Source organism: Psittacula echo, assembly GCF_963264785.1.
Source record: "Psittacula echo genome assembly, chromosome: Z".
NCBI lineage: Eukaryota > Metazoa > Chordata > Aves > Psittaciformes > Psittacidae > Psittacula > Psittacula echo.
This window is the reverse complement of record NC_137742.1, coordinates 25,577,296-25,601,355: the sequence shown is the minus strand read 5'-3', so window position 1 is coordinate 25,601,355 and position 24,060 is coordinate 25,577,296. Positions and strand designations below refer to the sequence as shown.

Below are 24,060 nucleotides of genomic sequence, written 5' to 3'. Positions count from 1 at the left end.
CTGATTTTCGTGTAGCAAACAGTTTGCTCACAGTGCAAGGAGGCCTCATTGGATGAAAAACACTTGCACAGCATAAGCAATGTGGCATGAATCTTGCCCACGTGTTTGATTTAAAAGAAAGGAAGTCTTGTTAAAGGGCTGGCTAGTAACTTTTTGTTCTTACAGGGGTCTTACCACTGTGGCCAGTGCAAACCAGGATACACAGGAGACCAAATCAGGGGATGTCAGGCTGAAAGAAGCTGCAGAAATCGAGCTCTCAATCCATGCAGTGTCCATGCTCGTTGTGTTGAGGAAAGGAGAGGAGAGGTGACATGTATTGTGAGTTCATAAATTCATGCTTTTGTACAATGGAAAATAGCCTTTTTTAGGCTGGAACTGAGAAGGTCTTTGTGTTGGGTATTTTAACTGGATCTTAACTGGGCGCACTAGCCCAGACCAGCTATGAAAATAACCAGGCTAAGTCTATCTTGCAATTGCTTTCTTCTTGCAGCATCTCTGTGAGGCAGCCGTGCTCATTTACAGTATTTACTGTGTCTATACAATTAGATATTTTGGGAGTGGCTTTTATAGACTTTCTATAGTCTCCTCAGAAAGGACTGTTGAATGTCACTCTACAGAAGACATCACAAGGACAAATTCCTCTCCTGGTGCTCATCTGCATGGCTGTGGGATCCTCTCTGCATACCCAGTGTGGCTATACTTGCCTGCTGACAGAGATGATATTTTTCTAAGTGAAACCAAGACCACAGATTCTAGACGTAGGTAGGCTGTACTGTGCTTTCCAGCCATGGGACCAGAGGAGCAAGTGGCACATAACTTCCATTGTAAGAATCTAACTGAAGTATATTACTTAGTTTTTCCATCTTGCAAGGAGAAACAAGAGACTAATCCTGTGACCTAAATTTGGATACAATGCATGCTTTTGCTGGCACTTGTTTTGGTCTCATTTTTATGTACATCTGTTTCAAAAAGAATCTGGGATATTTTAAGTCCATACTGTAATGGTAAGACAGCTAGGAACTTGTGTTAGGCAAGCCCTTATTTTAAGGAGAGGACAGAGTTTGATATGTACTTCTATGCATCAATCTTCAGTTACAAGATGAATTAGGCATTAAGTTTCAACAGTACCAATCTAATTGGCTGGGAGAAACTTGCATGCAAATGCACTTGCTTTGCTGATGCAAATTTAGTAACTGTCAGCGCAGTTCTATCTTGAAACTTCCTCTAGTCGCAGATGTATTCTTGAGATACTGAACAAAACACAGTCATCCCATCTAGCCATGGGCCCCTTGCTGACCACTAGCTGCATATTCTGCCTAGGTCACATCTTCCTGGTCAGTGTCTAAAATAAATCTATAGCTTTCACTGAAATTATTGTGTTGCAGACACGCATTCCATTTAGCATCAAGTCTTGGCTCTTTCTAGCTATGTCTAGATATGGAAAGCTTGAAACAAAAGTTTTCTTTCCACATTTTTGAGAGATGGTGAAGTGTACCTTACTGTAGTTCAGGGACTGTCCATTCCTGGTGTACGTTTGTGTTTTCAAGACTGTTGTGGGTTTCCTTCTTGAATATTGCTACAGTGACTCATTAACCTTTTGGTAGTACTACCATGGTGTTTTATTGATAGTGTGGCATTGGCTGGGCTGGTGATGGTTATATTTGTGGAAAAGATGTTGACATTGACGGCTACCCTAACGAAGAACTCTCATGCTCTGCTGGAAACTGCAGAAAAGTAAGAAATTCTTTCTTAATCCTATAATGACTCAGAGCACGGAGGGGTAAAGAGGAAGAGGGGAAGAAACACAACTAGATGTATTAACCTTTTTTCAAGGAATTGAATTTATGGCTAAATTGTTTTAAATTTGATTCATTGAGTAATTAAAACAGTAATAGAAAAAGTCATTGAAATTATGAAGGCATCCAGTTTACCCATAGAACACTAGACAAGTCTCATTTTATATCTAGGACAATTGCAGATTTGTCCCAAACTCTGGACAAGAAGATGCTGATGGTGATGGGATTGGAGATGCCTGTGATGATGATGCAGATGGAGATGGCATTCCCAATGAGCAGGTACTGTGTAGATCTGGGTGTGGGGGTCTGTGTAAACAGCAGGATTTCACACTACTGCAATAGGCAGTGATTTTGAAATATGGCTCACCACTATTTGCCAGTGATTATCCCATACCTTCAGTGTGAGCAGCTGTCTAAATCCTGTCTTTTTCTTTTATAGAATGCTCGCTATTATAAGACCTAAAAAACCCAGGCTGTTTCACAAAGCCTTAAATCCATCTGTGAGGGATTTACTAGTGTATGCTCCATTATTATATTTTATCATTGAATTCTAGAGCTTTTTGCATACAGAACTTGTGTCCTTGTCACACTTTCCTATAGCATGGCCTTCAGTAACATTACTTTCATTAGTGTCTTTTTAAAGAGTAGGTTGACCTTACGTCATATTCCTTGAGGGATCCAAACCCCACTCAAATTAATGGGTGTCTTGCCAATTGGTTGAAGAAAGCTTTGAATCATATTCTGAAAGTGAAAGAGGTTTCCATGTCGGTACACTACTGCAGAATATATCAGAGATTAAATTCAGATCATAAAAGCTCTTCTGTGTTCACCCCATACCCCTACAAGCCCACTGTGGTTCTACATGAAGATCTTTCTGTGGTATTGCTTAAAGCACTTCCAAGATAGACAAGAAGAACACTCTATTCAGATTACAAATGTCCGTGCGGAGCTAGGGCAGACTGGCAATCACAGAAGGTCTGCCCCAGGCTGTTCTGCCACAGAGGCCAAACCTAAATTCAGGTAGCTTGAAGCAACTGGTTTTATTAATGTTCTACAAGGAAAGATGTTAAATCCTCCCTCAACTGTAAATCTATATACAGTTTCAACACCTTTGCAAACAGTAACTTCTGTATTGTTGCTAAACTGTGTTCTGCCTCCATGTGTGCAAGAGGGTGAGATCATGGATGTGCTAGATGGCAAGGGAAAGTTTACACCAGTTTGAAATAAAGTCTTCTCCATGTGCTTCCTGATGGTCTTAAGAAAGTCAATAGCATTTATGTGGCAAAAAAAAAAAAAAAAAACAAAACCAAAAACAAACCACCCAAGCAAAACCAAAACCAAACAACAACAAAAACAACTTGCACATTTTTGCGTCAGAAAGTCATGTTTTTCAAAGTGTTTCAGCTTTGGTTTGAGTCTCTACCAGAAGGGGGCAGTGGACTTTCACTGAGAGCATCTGGCAAATCCTGTCAGGGTCCCTGAGCTACAGCTTTTGAGGACAACCATGTAAGGAAGCCAGGACACCAAAACAGGTTACTCAGTTACTTACTATGGACAAAATGAGAATCAGCAGTCAAAGTTATAATTAAGGCCTTATGATCTGCATGTTTATATTTAGGGTTCCCCCAGCATGTTTCAAAGGAGAGCTTTAAGGGACATGCAAAATCCTATCTAGAGCTAATCATAGAATCATAGATTGTTTTGGGTTGGAAAGGACCTTAAGATCATCAAGTTCCAACCATCTTGCCATGGGCAGGGACGCCTCACCCTAGACCATGTTGCTCAAGGCTTTGTCCAACCTGGTCGTGAGCATTCACAGGGGTGTTCTTGTTCCAGTGTCTCAACACCCACACAGTAAAGGATGTCCTCCCTATATCTAACCTAAACTTCCCCTGTTTAAGCATGAACCCATTACACCTTGTCTTATCACTACAGTTGCCAATGAGAGTCCCTCTCCGGCATTCTTGTAGGCTCCCTTCAGGTACTGGAAGGCTGCTATGAGGTCTCCACGCAGCTCTTCTGTATATATCAGTCTCTTCTCCATTCTGAACAGCCCAGCTTTCTCAGCCTGTCTTCATATGGGAGGTTCTCAAGCCCCCTGATCATCCTTGTGGCCCTTCTCTGGACTTGTTCCAACAGCTCCATGTCCTTTTTATGTTGAGGACACCAGAACTGCACACAATACTCCAAGTGAGGTCTCACGAGAGCAGAGTAGAGGGGCAGGATCACCTCTTTTGACCTGCTGGTCATGCTCCTTTTGATGCAGTCCAGGATACGGTTGGCTTTCTGGGCTGCGAGCACACACTGCTGAGCCACGTTCCGTTCCTTTTCTCATCAACCAACACCCCTAAGTCCTTCTCTGCGAGGCTGCTCTGAATCTCTTCTCCACCCACCCTGTAGCTGTGCCTGGGATTGCTCCAACCCAGGTGCAGGACATTGCACTTTGCTTTGTTGAACTTCATGAGGTTGGCATTGGCCACCTCTCAAGCATGTCAAGGTCCCTCTGGATGATACCCCTTCCCTCTTGTGTATCAACCGAACCACACAGCTTGGTGTCAGCAATATTCACATAAAATGTAAACTGCTCACAGTAATAATTTTTTACAAAAGTAGAAGCAAATGTAACAGTTATATAAATCCACAAATGTAGAAATTAAGTATTTGAGACCCAGTTCATGCCTGATTTGGATCTGTGTCTCTTGCAGGATAACTGTGTCTTGGTTCCCAATGTTAACCAGAGAAATAGCGACCAAGATATCTTTGGAGATGCTTGTGACAACTGCCGCAATGTTCTGAATAATGATCAGAGAGACACAGATGGTGATGGGAAAGGAGATGCTTGTGATGATGACATGGATGGAGATGGTTGGTCATTCTTCACTCCCAGCTTCTCTGATGTTCTTGAAACTTGCCCAGAATGTGCCATGTGTTAGGAGATTTCCTGTCACCAGTTACATTGTCTTTCTTCATGAAACCTGTGTTTGCAGTCCTTTTCATTTACATTAATCTGTAACTTTTAGCCTTCATTGGAAGCCCCAAACACTGTAACAGATAAACCTAGCCATGGTTTATGTGTAAGTTAGGGTCATTAGTCATTCAGTAATTCCTTAAAGGTACAAACATGTCCCAGAGTACCCAGCTGCTGCCTATCCCAGATGCCCAAGAGCCACATAATTTTTATTGCTGTAGAAGGCTTAAAAGAAGTAAAAAAAAATCACAACCCTTCAAACGTAATAACAAAGGTGAAATGTTCCATCCTCTAAGCTGTGAAACAGGAACAGGATAGAATGAGTTGTATATAATTAATGAAGTGTGTGTGATGGAGTTGAAAGCTGTTCTTTAGCAAGATGTTTCTAACTTCTTTTAAGTGAACGGATGCACACGTAAGAAGGATCTGCTGTGCAGGCTTATAATGTCATTGCAAGATGAAGTAGTTGCTGAAAAGGAATAGTGTCTTTACTGTTCTTCATGTTTATGTTGTCCAGTAACAAATGAAGGAATTGTTTTTAATTAACATCCTGCTTTTCGCTAGGTATTAAGAACCTTTTGGATAATTGTCAGAGAATCCCCAACCAAGACCAGGAGGACACAGATAATGATGGTGTTGGTGATGCCTGTGACAGCTGCCCTACGATCAGCAACCCAAATCAGGTCAGCAGGCACAAGGAAAAAAATACCCTCATTTAGGGAGAGGTACTTTTGAGGTTGAAAAAGAAGCATGAGAATGAAGCAGCTCATGCAAGGTGTTTACCTTTTAACAGTAGGTATTTGGAGAGGTTTTATGGAGCTTCAGAGTCTCCTGACAATGGGAAAAGGGAGGTAACAGGTGTATTATCATAGTTTGGGATGTCATTAGCACCTTTGCCCTGACAGTATCTTCTGCTGGCATGCTCTGAAACATGGGTGTGGTCCAGTCCCACAGAGTCCAATGCCAGACCCGGCACAGTGGTGTCATTTAGTTACACTTGATATTTCTTCATTTAGGACAAAATCCCAGTGTCCTTATTTAGTAAAACTTTTCATTGCTGCTAGGTGAGAATGTTTTGAATTCTGATTAAGCCACTTGTGACTAACAAAAATTGCTGGAAACTTTATAGAAACATAGTAGATTTTCAAAGCTGCTGAAGACATCAACTGTGGTTAGAACTGAGGGGCACTTATTTTCAGTAGTAGAAGAATTTCTCTTGAACTACTCACCTTGCTTTAGCTGCTCCAATCAAGTTTAACCCTGTTTACTCATTGTCTGTTGGTTTTGGTTTTTTTCTTCCTTCAAATAAACTGTCTTTTTGGTTGAATGGATGATGCAAACAAGAAAATATGTTTTGTGAAACAAATGTTTTTCCATGCTTTTATTTTAATTGCATTTGATTTGGTTGTGTTTTGGTTTAATACTGCCATTTTAGTAGATGCTCTCAGCAGCTGATACTGGAACTTTCACTGTTTCCTTTTGCAGTCAGATGTTGACAACGACCTGGTTGGAGATTCCTGTGATACCAATCAGGACAGGTATGCTGTGTAATGGCTTGTAACAGCAGCAGGGAAGGGGAGAGGCCTGTCTTGAGCTGAATCAAGCTCAAACTTCCTGGAGAAATTTAATCCCTCAGACTAGCCTGGATTTAACTCCAGTATCTCCTCAAAGAGGTGTTATTTCAGAAAACATTGTTTGAACCATCACTCTTGTTGGATTGCTTCCCTGTAGCAGTACAGTTAAGAGCTTTTCACCTTTAGCCCTATGTTCACACAGGCTTCCTGCGAGTTCCTGTGGAAGTGACATTCAGTGCAGTTCTCTGGCTGTAAAACCCAGAGCACTGCTCAGAACTTTAGTGAGGTAAAAGGCTTTTTTCTTTTCTTTATTTTCATTCAGCTTTTCTTTCTTTTTCAATCCAGCAGGAATTTCACAGTTAAGGGCTGCATGTTTTCCCATAAGAACCTAGTGTTCCAGAAACAGAATTTTATCACCAAGTGTAAAAAAAAAAAAAATACAAACCAAAACGATAAGCCACTTTGCTTTAGCACAGCAAGAGTGGCAGGGGTCCTCTCTGGCTTTACACACCCTGAGCCTTCACAGGGGCATGTCCCGTGACAAACTGCTCATACCTGCCTGGAAGCAGCTTCTGCATAACCAGCGTTAGGGGTGGCAAGTCCTCCCCTGCTCTCCTTACTTAAATGAAGAAGAAAGGGAAGTGATAAATCCTGTGCTGGCACAGCTTGTTGTCAGCCACAGGTGGCTGCAAGGTCTCACCCCCGGGTGGTTGGTGGATGCTGCTACCTGGGATGATAAATGCAGGGAGCCCACTTCCTGACCTCCACAGAGAGCATTCCCAGTCTTGGGACAGTAGCTGCAAAGGGCCCTAGCTGAGAGCTGTTTTAGGTACATATGGCCTTAGTTTTTTCCTGTTTTAAAAAGGGACATGGTTTCTTTTCCTCAAACCTAGCTAATTTGTATGAAGCATTTCCTGGTAGAAACACTATAGTTCTGCCTGAGGTTAACCTTGCAGTAAATGTATGTGCATGGTCCTCATTGCATTTCATCTTAAGAATGTGTGAACATCAGTTGCTCTGACCTAAAATAAATGTACTTTTCTTAAGCAGTAAAAGATAGGTGGGAATATGCATAGCTGTAAGCTGCAGCACTGCCCTAATTTGGCTGCATGTCACCTGCTCTGCCTGGGTTCAGCATAAAGCTACTGAGAAAACATGCCTGCTTATCACCAGGAACTATTTTATTTATGGTGTGTGTACAAGACACACCTGGCTTCAGGCCATTTTTTTTTGCGCAGATGCGCTTAACTGTTGGCATGGGGAAACAATACAGCCAACCCATAACTTCCTAAACTCTTTCTGTAGTCTGTCCCCATTACTTGTGACTCTTTACTGTAACCAGCTGATGCTCGGGGGGTTCTTGAAAGCTACAAACTTCTCTGTTTCTCTCTGTGCGGCTCCCCTGCAGGACTGTAACGTAACAAAACTTGATATGTAGGAGGCGGAAAGTGGTGCTTGTTTTTTAAACAAGTCTGATTTCCCATGTTTGTGCAGAGTCTTCCATAAATTCTTATTCACATTCACACTTGCATGTTCATGAGCACCAAAACACTTGTGGACAACATATCTGACAAGGGACACCAGCTGTTGAGTACTTGGTGTCTCTTGGGTGCCTTTTGATTGATGACACTGCACTTGTTGGATGTGTCTTACACGTCCTTTAGGAGTGGATGTCATTTGAGATCTTGGGCTCTGGTACCTTTTCCCACTCCCTGTAAGGTTTCTTTTTCTTGTCTGAGTATTTTTATACCTCCATGCTTAGTCTTTTACATTCCTGCTGCCTTATCATATGGTCTGTGTTTGCTGCTTGTCTCCTTGCTGTTCAGCCACCTGAGTGACACGAGGTTGTGGTGACCACTGGTCTGTTTCCTGTTATGGCATGCCTCTAGTGCAATTCCCACTTGAGTACCCATGCTCTCCCCCATGCAGAGGCAAGAGCTGATGCTGGCATGCCGTTTCTTTTTGTTTCTTTGCTCGTAGTGATGGCGATGGGCACCAGGACAGCACAGACAATTGCCCCACCATCATCAACAGCTCTCAGCTGGACACGGATAAGGATGGGTTGGGTGATGAGTGTGATGAGGATGATGATAACGATGGCATTCCTGACCTCTTGCCCCCTGGCCCTGACAATTGCAGGCTGGTTCCCAATCCAGGGCAGGAAGATGATAATGGTAAGATGGGCCTTCAGGAGCCATTTCAGTGCTTAGGCCCTACATCCTTCCCCGGGCACTACATATGTGCACCAGGATCCAACACAGTCACTGCGTCTGCATACACTAGTGCCAGGAGGGAACCCAACACACAGGGGCCCTTTGGCCCTGGCAGAGGACCCCGGGTCCCCTCCCCAGGCACTGCAGCCATCAGGGCTGAGACTCCAGCTGCTTCTCAAACACCCTGATCCACCCAGAGGTGGCTACTTGCTAAACCATAAACCTTTCACTTCTCTGATGCCTTCAGGTGATGGAGTTGGGGATATCTGTGAGTCTGATTTTGACCAGGATACAGTGATCGATCGGATTGATGTGTGCCCTGAGAACGCAGAGATCACCTTGACAGACTTCAGGGCCTATCAGACAGTGGTGCTGGACCCAGAGGGGGATGCACAGATTGATCCCAACTGGGTGGTTCTTAACCAGGTAAAAATACATCTGGTCTTTCTTACCTAGCTGAGAAAGATCTTTTGAAAACCACAGTAAAACTGTCTCTGTAATTGCTGGACCTCTGGCAAACAAGTGCAAAGTGAAAGCTGTTGGTTGGTTGACTATTTCACAGGAGTTATAGCGAAGAAACATTTTTTTAGCATATGATAGCTTTGGTGTTTCTAATAGTCTAAAATAACTACAGGGTGGTCAACTTTTTCTGGGTAGATTTCACTGCTGCCAAGAAGGTGAACACAAGACTTTTGTGTCAAACTATTGAAATCTTTCTGTAGCAAACAGTTTCATGAATCCTTCCCAAAATTTTGGAAATCTGACCTGCTGTATAGCAGAGCATTTACTCTAGATGGAGTCCAGTAACTTATACTAACAAGTCTTAGCCTCCAGGAGGCTAATGTATTCTGAGTCACAGGGAATGTGCAGTTTATTCTCATTGGCAAAGTCACTGCCAAGCCAGCTGAGATGTATGCACCTTCCTTAACCCAGTCCCAGCAGTCAGTTTAATCCCAAATTCCATGATCAAACTGTACAAGCCAAGTGTAGGAAGAGCTCTCTTCCACCCCAGCCCTCTTTCTGACATCCTCCTGGCCCTGCACCCAGTTCTGGTTCAGTGATTTGCAGAATCAAATTTTGCAGTAGGAAAGGCAAATCATTCCTGACTCAGGGCACACAAGCAGCTGAAACATTAGTATTTGATTATAGCCCTCATTTTAATTCAGATTAATTATAAATAAATATATAAAAAGATCATAGAATAGTTGGGGTTGGAAAGAACCTTAAGATTATCTAGTTCCAACCCCCTTGCCATAGGCAGGGACACCTCACACTAAACCATGTCACCCAAGGCTCTGTTCAGCCTGGCCTTAAACACCGCCAGGGTTATAGATTATTATTAATATTATAATTATTTTTCATCGTATATATTATAATTATATAGCTATATATTTATATTTACATATTTTATATATTTATCGTGTTATTTGTCTATTACAAATATATAAATATTATTATTTGTATTATAAAGAATTATAAATAAATATATAAATTAATTAATTAACTACAAGTGTTATTGTGAGCAAAGGGAGGAGATGAGTGGAGGGGGTGCTAGAGGAAGACAGAAGGGGCTGCAGGCGTAGCCAGTTCAGCTCATCACAGACGCCAACCAGCCTAAATTTACCCTTACAGGGCATGGAAATTGTGCAGACTATGAACAGCGATCCTGGCCTTGCTGTTGGTATGTACCTCTTCTGAGATTCAAGTTTTACAGCAAAAAACTTAGAGCATGTGAATTCATTTTCTGCAGACTTGATTTAACCCATGTGTGTCCCTCAGGTTACACGGCTTTTAATGGCGTTGACTTTGAGGGCACTTTCCATGTGAACACCGTGACAGATGATGACTATGCTGGCTTTATTTTTGGTTATCAAGACAGCTCTAGCTTTTATGTGGTAATGTGGAAACAGACTGAACAGACATACTGGCAAGCGACTCCCTTCAGAGCTGTTGCAGAGCCTGGCATTCAGCTAAAGGTACTGGTCGTAGCTCCTAGCTGGTGACACGCCAGTCACCACAGCCTGGCTATGCCATCCTGCCATGGGCTGGCTGTGCCACCAGACCATCTGACTGCTGTGGGCTAAGCCATCATGCTGTGCATTGGCCAAGCCATCACTCCATGGTGGCTGTTCTGCCTTACTGCTGTTGTCTCTCTGCAACAGGTGCAAAACTGCCACTCAGCCCTTTCAATAGCAATATTTGTTAAGGAAATTAATCTGCAGTCTTGCCCCTGCTCATCAGCTGGAGAGTTTAGTCTCTGCTGTCATTGTGCTCTGATTGTAGCAGGTCAAACTGCCTCCTTGTCCTGGGTTGTCCATGCAAGTAGTGGCTCCAGTTATACAAAAGAAGTTAGGAGCATGTGAGCAGGAGGGAGGGTGCTTCTGCAGACCCGCTCCCTATTACAGAAGGACTTACAACTCCTGAAAATCACATTTCTCTGTGACTGGTATTGGCAAATTGCATTTCTGCAGGCTGTGAAATCCAAGACGGGCCCTGGTGAGCACCTTCGCAACTCCCTCTGGCACACGGGGGACACTACTGACCAGGTCAGGCTGCTGTGGAAGGACCCCCGAAATGTAGGTTGGAAGGACAAAGTCTCCTACCGCTGGTTCTTACAGCATAGACCTCAGATCGGTTACATCAGGTAAGAGAGGAAAGGATAGATATGGTGAGTACTGATACATGTCTGCCTAAACTGTTGTTTCTCATCACCTAATTCAGACAATAACCTGGGAACTTGTGAGATGCTTGAGCTTTACACTGATGAAGCCTTGTAACAGGCTAGACTTTCGAAATTAAGCCTGCAATACTTTTCCTAGGAAACATAATTCCAAGTTATGCCTGTTTGTAACCTGAGTTTTATACCATCTGGCTGTTGTAACTGAGTGCTACCCTAATAAGCCCTTTTCTGGGTTCAGTACCTTGTTTTCCAAGCTACTGATGGCCACTTATCCCAAAACCAATGCATTTCAAAATTTCTTGATTTTGATCCTTTAGAGTATTTTTGTTGGAATCATGATAGTTCATTTACAGATTTTGGGATAACAGAATTGGTAAAAGTTGTCCACTTAAAAGGCTGTGATCCTAACTATGATCAGTAATTATCGTGACATGATAGATTTGAGATTACATAGCATATATTCAGAAAGTTTGTCAGAGCTGTGTAATGCATGTTATTTATTTTGTTATTTGAAAAACAAAAAAAAAATCACCTCTCAGGAGGAAGCATTTCACTCTGCACATCCAGGTCAGCAGGAATTATACTTGTAGATTAAGGGCAGTGTTAAAACGCAAAAAAAAAAAAAAAACATAAACTGGCATCATCAGCTCAGTTTTGCATCATTGTAATGGGACAGAAATAGAGGTACGTCAGTTGTTCTTCAAAAAATCACCACCCTGCAGTTAAGATGCAGTAACTTGATATTATAATTATTCCAGGTTTCTAGTGCAGAGCATCATCTTCATTGGTAATGGGAATGATTATGTTTGACTTTCTGCTAAAGTGGATTATGAACATTTATTCTGTCAGTTGTGTCCCAGCCACAGGGCAGTTGTGAATAGATCTTGGGTGGCAACTTTTGTTTAGTCCAAGCTGTTTGTGAAGCTGCTTCACAAGCAAGCATCTGCCTGTGGTTGCAGTCTCTAGCCAGCCTGATTAATGCCCCCTGCAACTGGGAAAGCTAGTGAAGTCTCTCACAGTCCTTCAGAAACTAAAGGCAGCCAGGCCTAAAGTGAACCTCTGCCAGCTCTCTGTCCACATCTTGCTGCGGTCTGTTTAGGCCAGATGCCACAGACCATAATGCGTCTAGCAAAGGTTTTCTGAGGCTTCAAGGAAGCATAGGAAAAAGTCACTTAAGCCAAGACTCTCCCACAGAAATTTGAAAGACAACAAGTTCTATTCATTGTACAGATGCTTTTGAACTGCCTCAGCAAATCAGGAAATAAACTCAGGAACATAACAGGAATTGTCGAGGGTTTTTTTTTCCTTATTTTATAAAAAGACACAGGAACTTCTTTCCCTTCACCACTGTCTGTTTTCTTGCATGTCAGGGTCCTCATCCAGACAGGGTCTTTCAGGCTCATCATCCTCTAAGTCACGTACCCAGTACCCCAGAGGCTGAGGACTTGGTGCAGACAGCATTGCAGCATCCCAGCTAGCTCCAGCATGGTTCTGCTGAAGCCCTAAATGCAGGGCACACGCTGGGGAGCTGGCAGGGCACAGCTCTTCCCAGAGCTGCTTGGGAATTTGCTGATGGGTTTTCTAACAACGAAATATCAGATCATCAGAACTGTTCCTGGAATTAATCACAGTCACATTTTTAAAGAAACTCACAGTGAAGTTTAACATTCAAACTGGTTTGTTTGAAACTTTGCCTATTAAAAAAGAAAAAAAGGTTTAGCTTCAAACTGTGTGAGACAATATCCGTTTGGCCTTCTTCAACTGGCCTGATCTGGTTCTCCCTTTCTCCTGTAACTGTTGACTGTGGAATTTTTCAAGAGTTAAAGCTCTCAACCTGACTGACTATACAAAAATATATTCCAGGGCTTTTGGAGGATGTGTAAAAAAACCCCCAAACCCACCAAAACACCCTTCCTGTCCAGCTCTTGACAGCATGCAGCATCACTCCAGTCCCTGGCCTCCAAGAGGAGCTATCTTAGCTTCTTTTTCTCCTATGGGAAGGAGGGAGAATACCATTTCCAAGGCTGGAGCCACCATCGATAATGAGATTACTTTTATGAATGTTGCAGCCCTGGAAAAGCCATAATGGACATTCTGTTTGCTTTCATTAAGGGCAAGATTTTATGAAGGCTCTGACCTAGTGGCAGATTCTGGTGTAACTATAGACACCACGATGCGTGGAGGACGGCTTGGAGTTTTCTGCTTCTCTCAGGAAAACATTATTTGGTCCAACCTGAAATACCGCTGCAATGGTAATGTTGCTCTTACATCATTTCAGCTAACAACTAGCAAATGACCATGAAGTAGTGTGGTAGTGTGGCTGCTGGATTAAGCCATTTTGCATCCTTTCCATTGCTTTTCATTCACAAGTTATTCACAGCTGTGAAACGCCTCCCCTGACACCAGCAGCATGCTGCAGCCCAGCCAGATGGGAGCTGACACACTCACAACTGCTCCTCCCAGAGCAGTCACTCTGCTGCAGAGATTGTGCCAACTAAGTAGTATAGCTGTCATCAGAGAATTAGATACATTATTTAAAACCAACCAACCATGAGGTGTACACACACAATATACATTCTGAGGCCATCATACATGTAGGATGCCTTGAGCTGTAAATACAGCATGAAAGAAATCTGGAGAGCCACTGGGATCAGTCACCAGGCATTAGTGTCACACATGTACTTGTTGGTTGCTCCTGTCTGTGGGAGGAAAAGATCATGAGATGTGCTTTGTCCCATGGAGGAATCCTTCTCAGACTCTGTTGGAGCATGCTGGCTTACCCCTCTTGGGGTCAGAGCCTCCTAGCTTAGCCTTAATCTCCCACTATATGGAATAACTCAATCCTTGGTCACTCACACAGAAGCTGTTTGTGTCATGACATTTCTGCCCTGGCAACACTACCTTGCTGGTAGTGAGGTTGGAGGGGCTGCCCCACTCCTCTCAGCATCAACCCCTACCTGACCAAAGCAGCCTTCAGAAAACAAGTTACCAGCCAAGTTGGAATAGTTTCTCTGCTTGCTCTCTGTGGATCGAAGAAGCCAAGACCACGTCTGCAGCGGACACAGCCACTGCACAGCCAGACCCTGGCTCTGTGGTGTGTTCCAATGATGGACCCTGGTTCCTGGGCACTCAGTATGCTTGAACATCATGGTTAAACAGGGAAATTTTTAGACAGTGGTGCTTTCAATTATGAATTACTTGATAAGAGCCTGAAAACAGACTCTTATGTCTGTGGTTTCCCAGACATATGTGTTTTCCCAGCAATCATGTTTCAAAACTGCTGCTGAAGCCGTAGATACCGTCCTGACAGTGAGCAGGCAGTGACTTAGCTGCAGGCACTTCAGCAGGTCAATTAAACCCACTCAGAGAAGTCTCTGGAGTCCCCAAGCATCCTGCTTTCATTTCAGAAAAAGCTTAAAAGGAATTTTCAAGCCTCAAAAAAAGGTCAACAAAAAGCAAAGAACTTGCCCTTTTTTGCTGTATACTGTGTGTATTTACATAGTTACTTCCTTTTTGAGTTTAGTTACCTGTCCTGCGTCAGGGTGGAAATAATCAAAATAAAGTTGAGGTCACGCAGTTGAGCTTCATTGTTGAGGCTCCATCTTTGGCTGCAGCTTTAGCTCTATGGTTAGTTCTGTGGTGCTCCAGATACAATGGGAGCTGGCAAAGATGTCCTGCAAACTCAACACTTCCAGCAGAACTGTAGTCACTCTTATGACGTTGACCCACCTCCAGCTTACTTCACCAATGCTGAAGTGGTTTTCTTCTACCAGCTGCTATTGGTCCTTGGGTTAATGTGTCAGTCCCTTCTTGCTGCGTGGGAAACCATCACAGGGAAGTTGAATTAGGAGCCATGAGAAACAGAGACACTGACATAGAGACATGTCTGATGTACAGAGCAAGACAACCACATTTTCTGCCTTTCCAGTCAGCGCTTACTAATAAAAATATAGATGTGGAAGCCACAAAATTTTTGGATGGAAATGTAATTTGAAGGTTGGTAGTGCTCCATTATGAGCTGGCGCCATAGTGTGCACTGTCTAGTTAGCCTCCCTCTGCTTTTCGGTGGTATACAGCTAAAACTGAGAACAGTCCCTGTTCATTCTTAATGCATAAGCAAAAGAGAAGGCATGGTACCTAAAGAAGAATGTGTGGGTAATTCATTTATTTAAATGCTCCCTTGTTTTGTTGGAAGAGACTCAATTTTTGCATATTTTCCTATTTTCAGATACCATCCCAGAGGACTTTCAAGAATTTCAAGCTCAGCAATTTGGAGTTGGGGATATTTAAGAACAAGCAAACTAACACTGCTATTGCAAACAATAAACCAATATATTTTAAATCCTTACATGATTGTTGTTGTCGGAGTGCACACTGCAGCTTGTTCTCATTGATGTGACTATATCAGACTTCTTTTTTTGTATAAAAGTAAAAATAAAAAGGAGACAAACTAGCCTGGAGCTTCACTTGTTTTTGAATTTGCCCTGAAATCTAGGGAGCAGCATGTAATGGAGTGACACTTGGTTTCTCAGCAAAAGTTTGAATCTATTGCTATTTTGGATTTGGTGTTAAACAGGGTGGGGAAGAAAGTGCAATTTTGTCTATCTGGAATGTGTCAGAAAGAACAGGTTGCAGCCAGGCACGAAGTGGTTGGGAGCAGTCTGGCAAAGCCAAGGGCTTCTTAGTACCTTTCCAGTCCTGCTAGGATAGTTTTCTCTCGTGTAGAGCATTTCAACTCCTTCAGCAGACCTCCTCTAAGAACACTATTAGACCTCCCTGCCCTCCCACTCCCAGGAAACTGTGAGTAACATTGTCACATCCTGTAAAAGCAAAAAAGCTGACTGCAGGGCATTGTATTCACAGCTTATTACTTGCATGTGACTTAAAAAAGAAAAAGGACATAGGGAGATAAATGCAGAGTCATCTATACAGAGAAAATGATCCTAACTTTCAGATACACAAAGCCAGGCTTTGACCTGCTGTCTGTAGTCAGAGCACTCTCTCAGCAGGCACTACACTCATGAAAAGTCACCAAGTCAAAAACCCAAACCACTGCATGAAGCATTAGCAACCATTAGGAAAGGACTAAAAAACAAACAGTAAAAAAAAACCTTACCCCAATGTACCCTGTAATTTGAAGTATAGAAAGGTGTTGGATACCATGTGATTTCTCCTATGTTCTTCTTCTTACTGAAGCTAAGAAAGGGAAGGGGGACAAGCTGCAAGGACAGCTGAAGAGAAGGATATTGCAGCCTCTAGAGTAATTGCCTTAAAAGGGACAATGGGAAACGGTATTTCAGCAGACGGGGAGTACGGTGAGGGTTTAAAAAATCAGAAGTAGCCCTGAGGAGATGAACAGCCATGGCCCCTTCCCAGCACGAGAGCACAGGGAAAATGCGGTGAGTGCATCAAAAAAATTAAAAAATGTCCTGTTCTCTGTACAGTAAAAATGCCATTGAGGTTTATGGTGCTATCAAAGGCTTGGGCTCCAGGAAGAGTTTTCACTGTGGGCATGTCCACCATTGCCAAGGCTTCTGGGAGCAGCACAGCCCTGCGACCTGCCCCACGAGGGATCCCAGAGTCACAACACTGGAGCGCTCATCCGGCACGGCATTTAATTGTGAAAGGGCCTCCAGTGTCAGTCCACCTTTCTCCTTGGCTTCATCAAACCCAACCTCACTCACCAGGTTTTCAACTGAGGACTGGAAGGCTAGTTACTTTGGAGCAACACAGAGGGTATTGTCACATTATGCTGAGAAGATGAGAATAAACATTTTTTTCTAGCTGAACATAGGCTGTAACTGCAGTATTGTTTGTTTATGAAAGAACACAGACTACGAAGCAAATTTCTGTCTTCCTTCTCATGCACTCGCATTTCAGTGGATGAAGCCGCCCTTCGCCAGGCAGAAATGCTCTCCAGATGATTTGGGTGCAGTCTGAGCGAGAGCAGTTTCTCACTCTGTGCTGTGTGAGCCTGCAGCACACACATCTTGCACAAGTGGTCTGTTCCTCACAGTGGGTGCCACAGGCCTGGCCCACCATGCCCTGCCTGCAGCATGTGCTGGTCAGAGCATGGCAGCACACATCAGCTCAATCAGGAAACATCCAAACGCCTGCCAGCCTCTGAACCTCCACCTATTGTGTCCCCTCCCATGGCTGGAGGCTCTCCCCCTGGCACAGGAGCTGGGAGGGAGCACCCTTGCTGTTGGTCACACCAGTTTGCCACCTTTGAATTTGGCCATTCCCAGGCTCTCTTCCAGTCTGTGCCACTGCCACTGCCACTGGAGACTGGAAGGAAGGAGGCTCTTGTGCTGTCAAAGGCAATTGCATGAAGCTGTGAGCTTCTAACCTGCCCCAGGAGAAAACACATTGCCTTTCTCAACCGGCAGCCACAGAAACCAGTCGCAGCTCAGGCAGCCCGAGCTCTTCCTTTGTTTCAGATGGTGCTGTTGGGACATTACAGCAGGGTGCCAGAGCTCACTGCCTTTTGTGTTGACTGCTAGAACTGAGAAACAGCAAAGCGAATAGTGAAGTCCAACTGTTGCAGACAAACATTTGCCACCCAGGGTCATAGTCTGGGCTTGGGAAACCTCCTGCCCCTCACCTTCCCATCAGAGACAGTGCAATCCCTGTGTGTGTTTAAACAAGCTCCTCTTGCACCACCACCTCTTTCTGGATGATTCTGCAACACAGACGTAGCTCCATGTGTGGCCTCTGGCAAGTGAAGATGCTGCAGTCCTACATCTTTCAAACCCTATGTGTAGCTTCCCTTTGCCCCTACCACCTGCAGAGCAGAGCAGCACTCAGCTGGAGAGGCAGCTGCAGAGTCCTGGGGCTCCTGCACCAGGGTCTAACGTCTCATCACAGGTTAACTCTTTCCTGCACGCTACAAACACCACGACAAACACAATTCAAATGCTTCTGTTCTCCTGGTTTTAAACTCCAAGAGAGAACATCCTGCCATGGTGCTGCAGGGTGAGGTGAAGGTAGGGGTGGCCACATGAGTGGCAGGCTGCTGAGCAAAGACTGCTTGCTCTCACAGACCCTTGGCACTGCTCAGGACCCATTTGCACCATGGTCAAAACACAGAGCCTGCTGCTACGCATGCCAGAGCTGCACGGAGAACGGCAGCCTCCATTCCACCCTATGAAACTGGGTAGCAGCTTCTCATAGCCACAGGAAACCCATGTCTTGGTGTAGGCCTATGGCACAGGCACAACCAGCCCCAGCAGGCAGGCTGCAGCCAGCAGATGCTGATACAAGACTCTGCAACAGCCCAAATGCAGATGGCAGGAAGCAAGGACCGCAGGGCAGTGCAGGGAGATGCAGCACTTTCCCTGGTGTAGATCTAGGTGTCATATTCAGCTGCTGTCCACCCCACTACCTGGGCAAGTGAGAAGACAAATGAGAAATCCTTGTTTCAGACAACTGCGTGGGCTTCAGCGCTATCCGTGGCCTGAAAAATATTCTGTTTGTGCTGTCAGAGGTATGTGACACATCTCAGAGCTCGATTGTACAGATGAATCTGTGCAACCTGTCATCTCGTGAAGGTCACGCTCTGGAGGGATACAAAACCATATGGACAGGGAAGACATGTAATATTCTATAAGCCAACATTTTAATTGCTAAACAATGTCCCAATGTAGTGAACAAAAATGATCAATCAGTTTACCATTACTGCCTCAGCAACTCTTTACCTCATATATTTATATATGTCTCAAGTTTCTCCTAAAATAAATGGACTTTTCAATTTTTATATATCACACCAATTCAATTCAAATGTAAGAAAAACTTTATTGGTCCATTAAACATTAAATCTATAACAATACATTCACTCAGTATACAAAAGGAAGTGTTCATAAAAACCATTAACATGCTTTAAAAAAGGCAAAGCCGTTGGCTATTCTACAATTAAGATCTTAAAACTCTGACGTCTTTACCAACCCTTAAAAGTCAAAGTGTTACAGTTACTACAGATCACAAAAACTCGCAAAAAAGTTAAATAAACGAGCAAACCTCCACTTCCCTGGGCTACAGCTTAATAAAATAAAACCACACTTACACACCAGAAAGTTCCCTTGAGATATTAAGAACCTTGTAAAAGACTAATTAAAATCCCCTCATTGCTAAGAAAATGTGTTTACATTTTGACTACTTTGCATCCAGTTTTCGAACATGGTGTATACCAGACCGGGCACTGCTCCTCGTGGTAAACAAAAAGCAGACAGTGAACCCATATGTTCTCAGTAACTATTTTCTCACCTTGCATATGGCAGGTTGAACAATTTTCTCTGAAAGTCAATGTTTCTCGCTTTAAGTCTGTCCGTATGGATGCCCAATGACACCTAAGCACCTGGACATGTGTTGGTTAAAGGAGAAGTAAAGCCCTGGTATGAATTAAAAGATATTATTTCCCCATAGCTTTCCAAAATTCTTGTTGGCTTCACACCAAGGCTTCTTTGGCAAACGCGTGGCTGCAGTGGTGCGCCCCGCAGATCTGCTCAGCAAAAGCCCTGGAAGCTTTCAGCTGCTGGAGTGGTCTCAAAGCTGATTACTGCAGCTCTGAAGAAGTTTGTGCAAATGGCTGCCCAGCACAGCACTGAGAGCTATTGGAGACTGGCAAATGGGGCTTGTATCTGAAATAAATTCCAGCTTTAAAAAATAGCATTACTGAACAGGTGGGAATGAGTCAAAACCAGGTTTGATAAAAAAACAACCAACAAACCAAATCAAAGCTGGATTTAAGCCCCCCTTGACACCTACAGAGTTTCATCTGGCATTAGAAAGTGGCCACCATGCCAGTCTCCTGAAGTTTCTAATTCAAACCCTGCACAGTTGCCTGCACCCTTGGCAGTGTTCAAGGCCAGTTTGGACAGAGCCTTCAGTGGCATGGTTTAGTGTGGGGTGTCCCTGCCCATGGCAGGGGGGTTGGAACTAGATGATCTTAAGGTCCTTTCCAACCCTAACTATTCTATGATTCTATCCCCACCCTTGGGCACATGGGCATTCTGCCATCAGGATGTTGAAAACACAGAGAGATACCAGTTCCCAAGTTATGTATTCTGTTACAAGAACAAAAAGCCAAAGCTTTCTAAGCACTCGACCCCTGGAATTCCCTTGTATAGTCATGTGAAATGCTCAGTTCAAACTACTGTTTACAAAATTGAAAACACAAAGTAAGATGTCATGGCGCTCATTATGTGTTTTCCTCCCACAAGAACTTGTAGGCCATTTCAAAGAACAAAGAAGCAGTTTTCATAGAGAAAACTGACCCATATAATAAACTATGATCCTTGACTTTAACACTGCAGTTTGTCCTGCTATAAAAGGAAAGGATCAACAAGACGTAGCAAAGAATTCTTTGCTAGTTTCTAGTGCCAAAGACATCCTACTTGACAGGAAGCAGAATGGGAGCGAAGTAGGTTTACAATGAGTTTAAAAACAATCCAAGGAGAAAAAGGCAAATAAAACAAGGAGAGACAACCAGCAAGCAAAAGGCATTGCTTCCAAAGCCCAGAAGGAAAGATGAGAGCGAAACTGTAGCTTAAGTTTTAGCTTAAGTCTGCATGAAGACTTGAGCTCACCCATCTACCCACAGAGGTACAGTCTTGTGGTATCATACTTCAGCAACTTATTCAGGAGAAAAGCCTAACAGCTGATAGCAGAAAATCTTTATAGTATGTTTTAGAAGCACTCAGCGGATTATTCTGTTACCAATCTGTTCAGAGATGCCCATGATAGCGTGGGCTGCTAGTCAAAGTTCGAGCAGCACTGGCTTGAGCTCCAAAATCTTCCTGGTGAACTGGTCAAAACCAGAGAACTGTTAAAGAACAGCTTTTTTCACAAGTGCAATGGTTGCTTCATTAATAGGAACGTTCTAGCCCAGAAATGGCTGATGAAGCATTCGTATGTGCACAGTTTATAATCTCAGAGCACTTCTAGATCTGCAAAAAGGTGCTAAAACGTAAAATAAATAAATAAATAGACATGCAGCGTTTACGATTCTGTGCAGGGACAAGCCCTCCTTCTGACCATGCATAGGTTAGCAACACTGAATTACCCATTTCAGATGAAAGTGGTCCAACCCAGTCATGATTTACCGAATTAGCTGGGCAAGTACCAGCTTTTTGAATCCCATGGAAATGCTTGAAGTGCAGAGCTAAGACTATCACAAACGTGTAACAATACTGATGTGTGATCACAGTGCTGTTCCTTACTAAGCATCCAGCTGCAAGGGCTGCCTGCACGCTTTGAGGAAGTAGGTGGTAAATAGCAAACAAGCACACTCATCTGCTTTTCAAACATTCGTAATGAGGTTTGATGGTATCACTTATTAGTCCACCAATCTGGATTCAGATATTTGCTCTCTGAGTCCATCCCCCTGATTTTACCTCAAACAAGAACCAGTCATGATTGCAGCTCTCGGTTGCTTTCATGAGAAAAACTAAAACTGCTCCAGTCTCAGACAGTGCAGCAGTGAGGCTCCAAATATCCTTTCTTAGGACAGACAACTTGAAAAAGTAGGAAGCTGCTGATAAAATTGTTTCACCTTCCCAGCATAACTAAATTGTGTCAGCAGTCGGCTCCTCCAAGAGTCCATTACAAGATACCATTAGTATTAACTAGAGGAAACTTAGTACAGGACATTAGTCTTCCTGTGTTTGTAACAACAGTTTCCTCACTTCACACAGCCCAAAAATACTAGAAGCCAGAAATGCTGCTCTGCTTATGCCTGAGAATTCAATGAACAATTGTGGCACAACACAGGATAGACACCAGGCAGCTAACCGCCTCAAGCAGAGCAGATACCTGCACCTTCAGATATGGGGAGAGAAAGTTAACTGTTTACAGTTTAAACGTAAACGTAAGCAACAACTACTCATTTACTTACAAAAGCATCAGGCTATTTGTGAGTCTTCCCAGATCATCTTACACTGCACAGTAGTACCTGAGACAGTCTCCCCTAAGAGGTTTGTCAAGCACAGATTATTTTAGTCTTCCACATGCACCATGGGTCTGACTTTAGTCTTGTACACACCAGTGTAATGCAGAAGGCAGTATTACCCAGTCACAGGCTCAGTTCAGGTTTTCCAGTTCCAGTGCCATCTGAATTATTAGCTGTCATAGCAATAGGTATGAAGGCACTTCTTCAGAAGGTTTTAAAAGCCCAATTGTGTGAGTTGTTTGGAATCTATGAACTGGGCATTTGAACCCTCGACTCTTGCTGAAGATTTTGTTAAGTAGTTGCACATGGAAGTTCACAGTACAGATTTTGCAGTGAATGGTAAGGCTGTAACACTTGCCTGGCCAGCAGGAAGCAATGCCTGAGGATCTAGGGGTGTTGAACACTCAGGTGCCACCAGTTACTGATCTGTTAGAAAGGCCTGTAGGTACACAGCTGGATCTGGGGCCACAGCAGGGACAAACAGGTCCTCAAAGTTATTTTCAGGGTGATTTCCCACAACGTTTGCTCAGAAGTAGACAAAGCAGTGTGGTCAGGCAGTGGTCCATTCCCACCCTACCTATACCAGCAGATCTAGATGCTTAAGGTCAATAGTGGAAGGAAATGATGAGGGAGCAACTCAGTGAGGCAAGTGCTGTCTAAAAAGAATGGACTTATGCCTCACTGTGGACTTCACTCTTACAACCCTGTTTCCCCTGTGTAAAAACTATTTCCTTACATACAAACTATAAAAAAATTGAGCACAGTGAGGTGCAGGAAGTCCCGATGCAGGCAGATACTGCCTACATAAAATAAGTCTTTTTGTAAACAAATAAGAACATCCATTGGCCAAGATACATGTTAAGGTCATCCACATTTGTGACTGCTATCAGAACCAGAAAACAGTTACCATTCCCTGCCTTATAACCTGACATAGTGCAGGCCTTCTTCTGCAGAGCTCTTCGCCTAGATTGTTCTGTTAGAACACACATTGCTAATTTAAAAAAAAAAAAAAAAAAAAGCTTAGTTTCTCATAGTACAACACACATGGCAATAGGAGGTAACTCCTGCAAGCCTCTATACTTTAGGGAAAGCCTTCACTAATGGAGGAGCAAGAGCCTGCATTGTCTCAGCTGCAGCTCACAGCTCTAGCACTGGATCAAGATTGTTTGTCGGAATAAGTGCTGTGAGTTAGGTGGGATAATTGTTAGTCATCATGGCACAGCCCATAAGTCCTTATCTTAGAGATGAGATAAAGGCTTCTATATTGACAATGCGCTAACAAAGGCCCTCTTCTGCTGCAGAAAGATCTGTGTGGCTGGACACCAAATGCAGAGAGAGACACACTGATGGGCCCCCATGCTAGCAGAGCTTTTGGCGAGATTAGAAACTTCCAGCAGAAGCAAAAGGAAAGGAAAAAAACTCTGCTTTCCTCTCCAGAGTTATTTGTTGCTCTTCTAACTCCATGCCCAACCTAAGCTTCAACTGCTTTTTCCCCCCAGATACAAATAGGAAGAGCAGCAGGGGAGTCACCTCTGAACAGGCTCTTCCTTCCCTCAGATCTCATGACATGTATTTTGAGGCTTCTAATCACCGAGGGTAAGTGGTGTTAAGTACGCAGGACTGAAGATCTGTAGATTTTGTTTGAGGTAAGAGTACATGGGATCGGGAAGATTGCATCCCTAGCAAGCTCTAAGCAGGACAGAAACCTTGAGATAACCATAGCAACAAGGCAGCTAAAAATGGTAATGAAAACAAGAGCAGAACTAAGATCTGTTACTTTAGGATTACTCTCCAGGTGTGCATCAGCAATTATTGCAACAGATCAAATAAGGCATGCAAATATTTTGGTCACCTCCCTGGCCTCTATTTTGTGCTTTATTTTGT

General features: G+C 43.5%; 1 protein-coding gene across 1 annotated transcript in view; it reads left to right on the top strand.

Moving 5' to 3' along the window:
- THBS4 (thrombospondin 4) overlaps positions 1–15,521 on the top strand; it is a gene marked incomplete at both ends in the record, with an annotated part of 42,596 nt that extends 27,075 nt beyond the window's left edge. Inside the window, 13 exons of the mRNA XM_080638003.1 lie at positions 166–318; positions 1,630–1,734; positions 1,968–2,075; positions 4,502–4,661; positions 5,329–5,447; positions 6,250–6,302; positions 8,319–8,512; positions 8,799–8,977; positions 10,184–10,232; positions 10,331–10,527; positions 11,023–11,195; positions 13,344–13,483; positions 15,460–15,521. Of these exons, the coding sequence (XP_080494129.1) occupies positions 166–318; positions 1,630–1,734; positions 1,968–2,075; positions 4,502–4,661; positions 5,329–5,447; positions 6,250–6,302; positions 8,319–8,512; positions 8,799–8,977; positions 10,184–10,232; positions 10,331–10,527; positions 11,023–11,195; positions 13,344–13,483; positions 15,460–15,521 (1,692 nt within the window). The remainder of the gene's footprint in view (positions 1–165; positions 319–1,629; positions 1,735–1,967; positions 2,076–4,501; positions 4,662–5,328; positions 5,448–6,249; positions 6,303–8,318; positions 8,513–8,798; positions 8,978–10,183; positions 10,233–10,330; positions 10,528–11,022; positions 11,196–13,343; positions 13,484–15,459) is intronic.
- Positions 15,522–24,060: the final 8,539 nt, after the last annotated feature.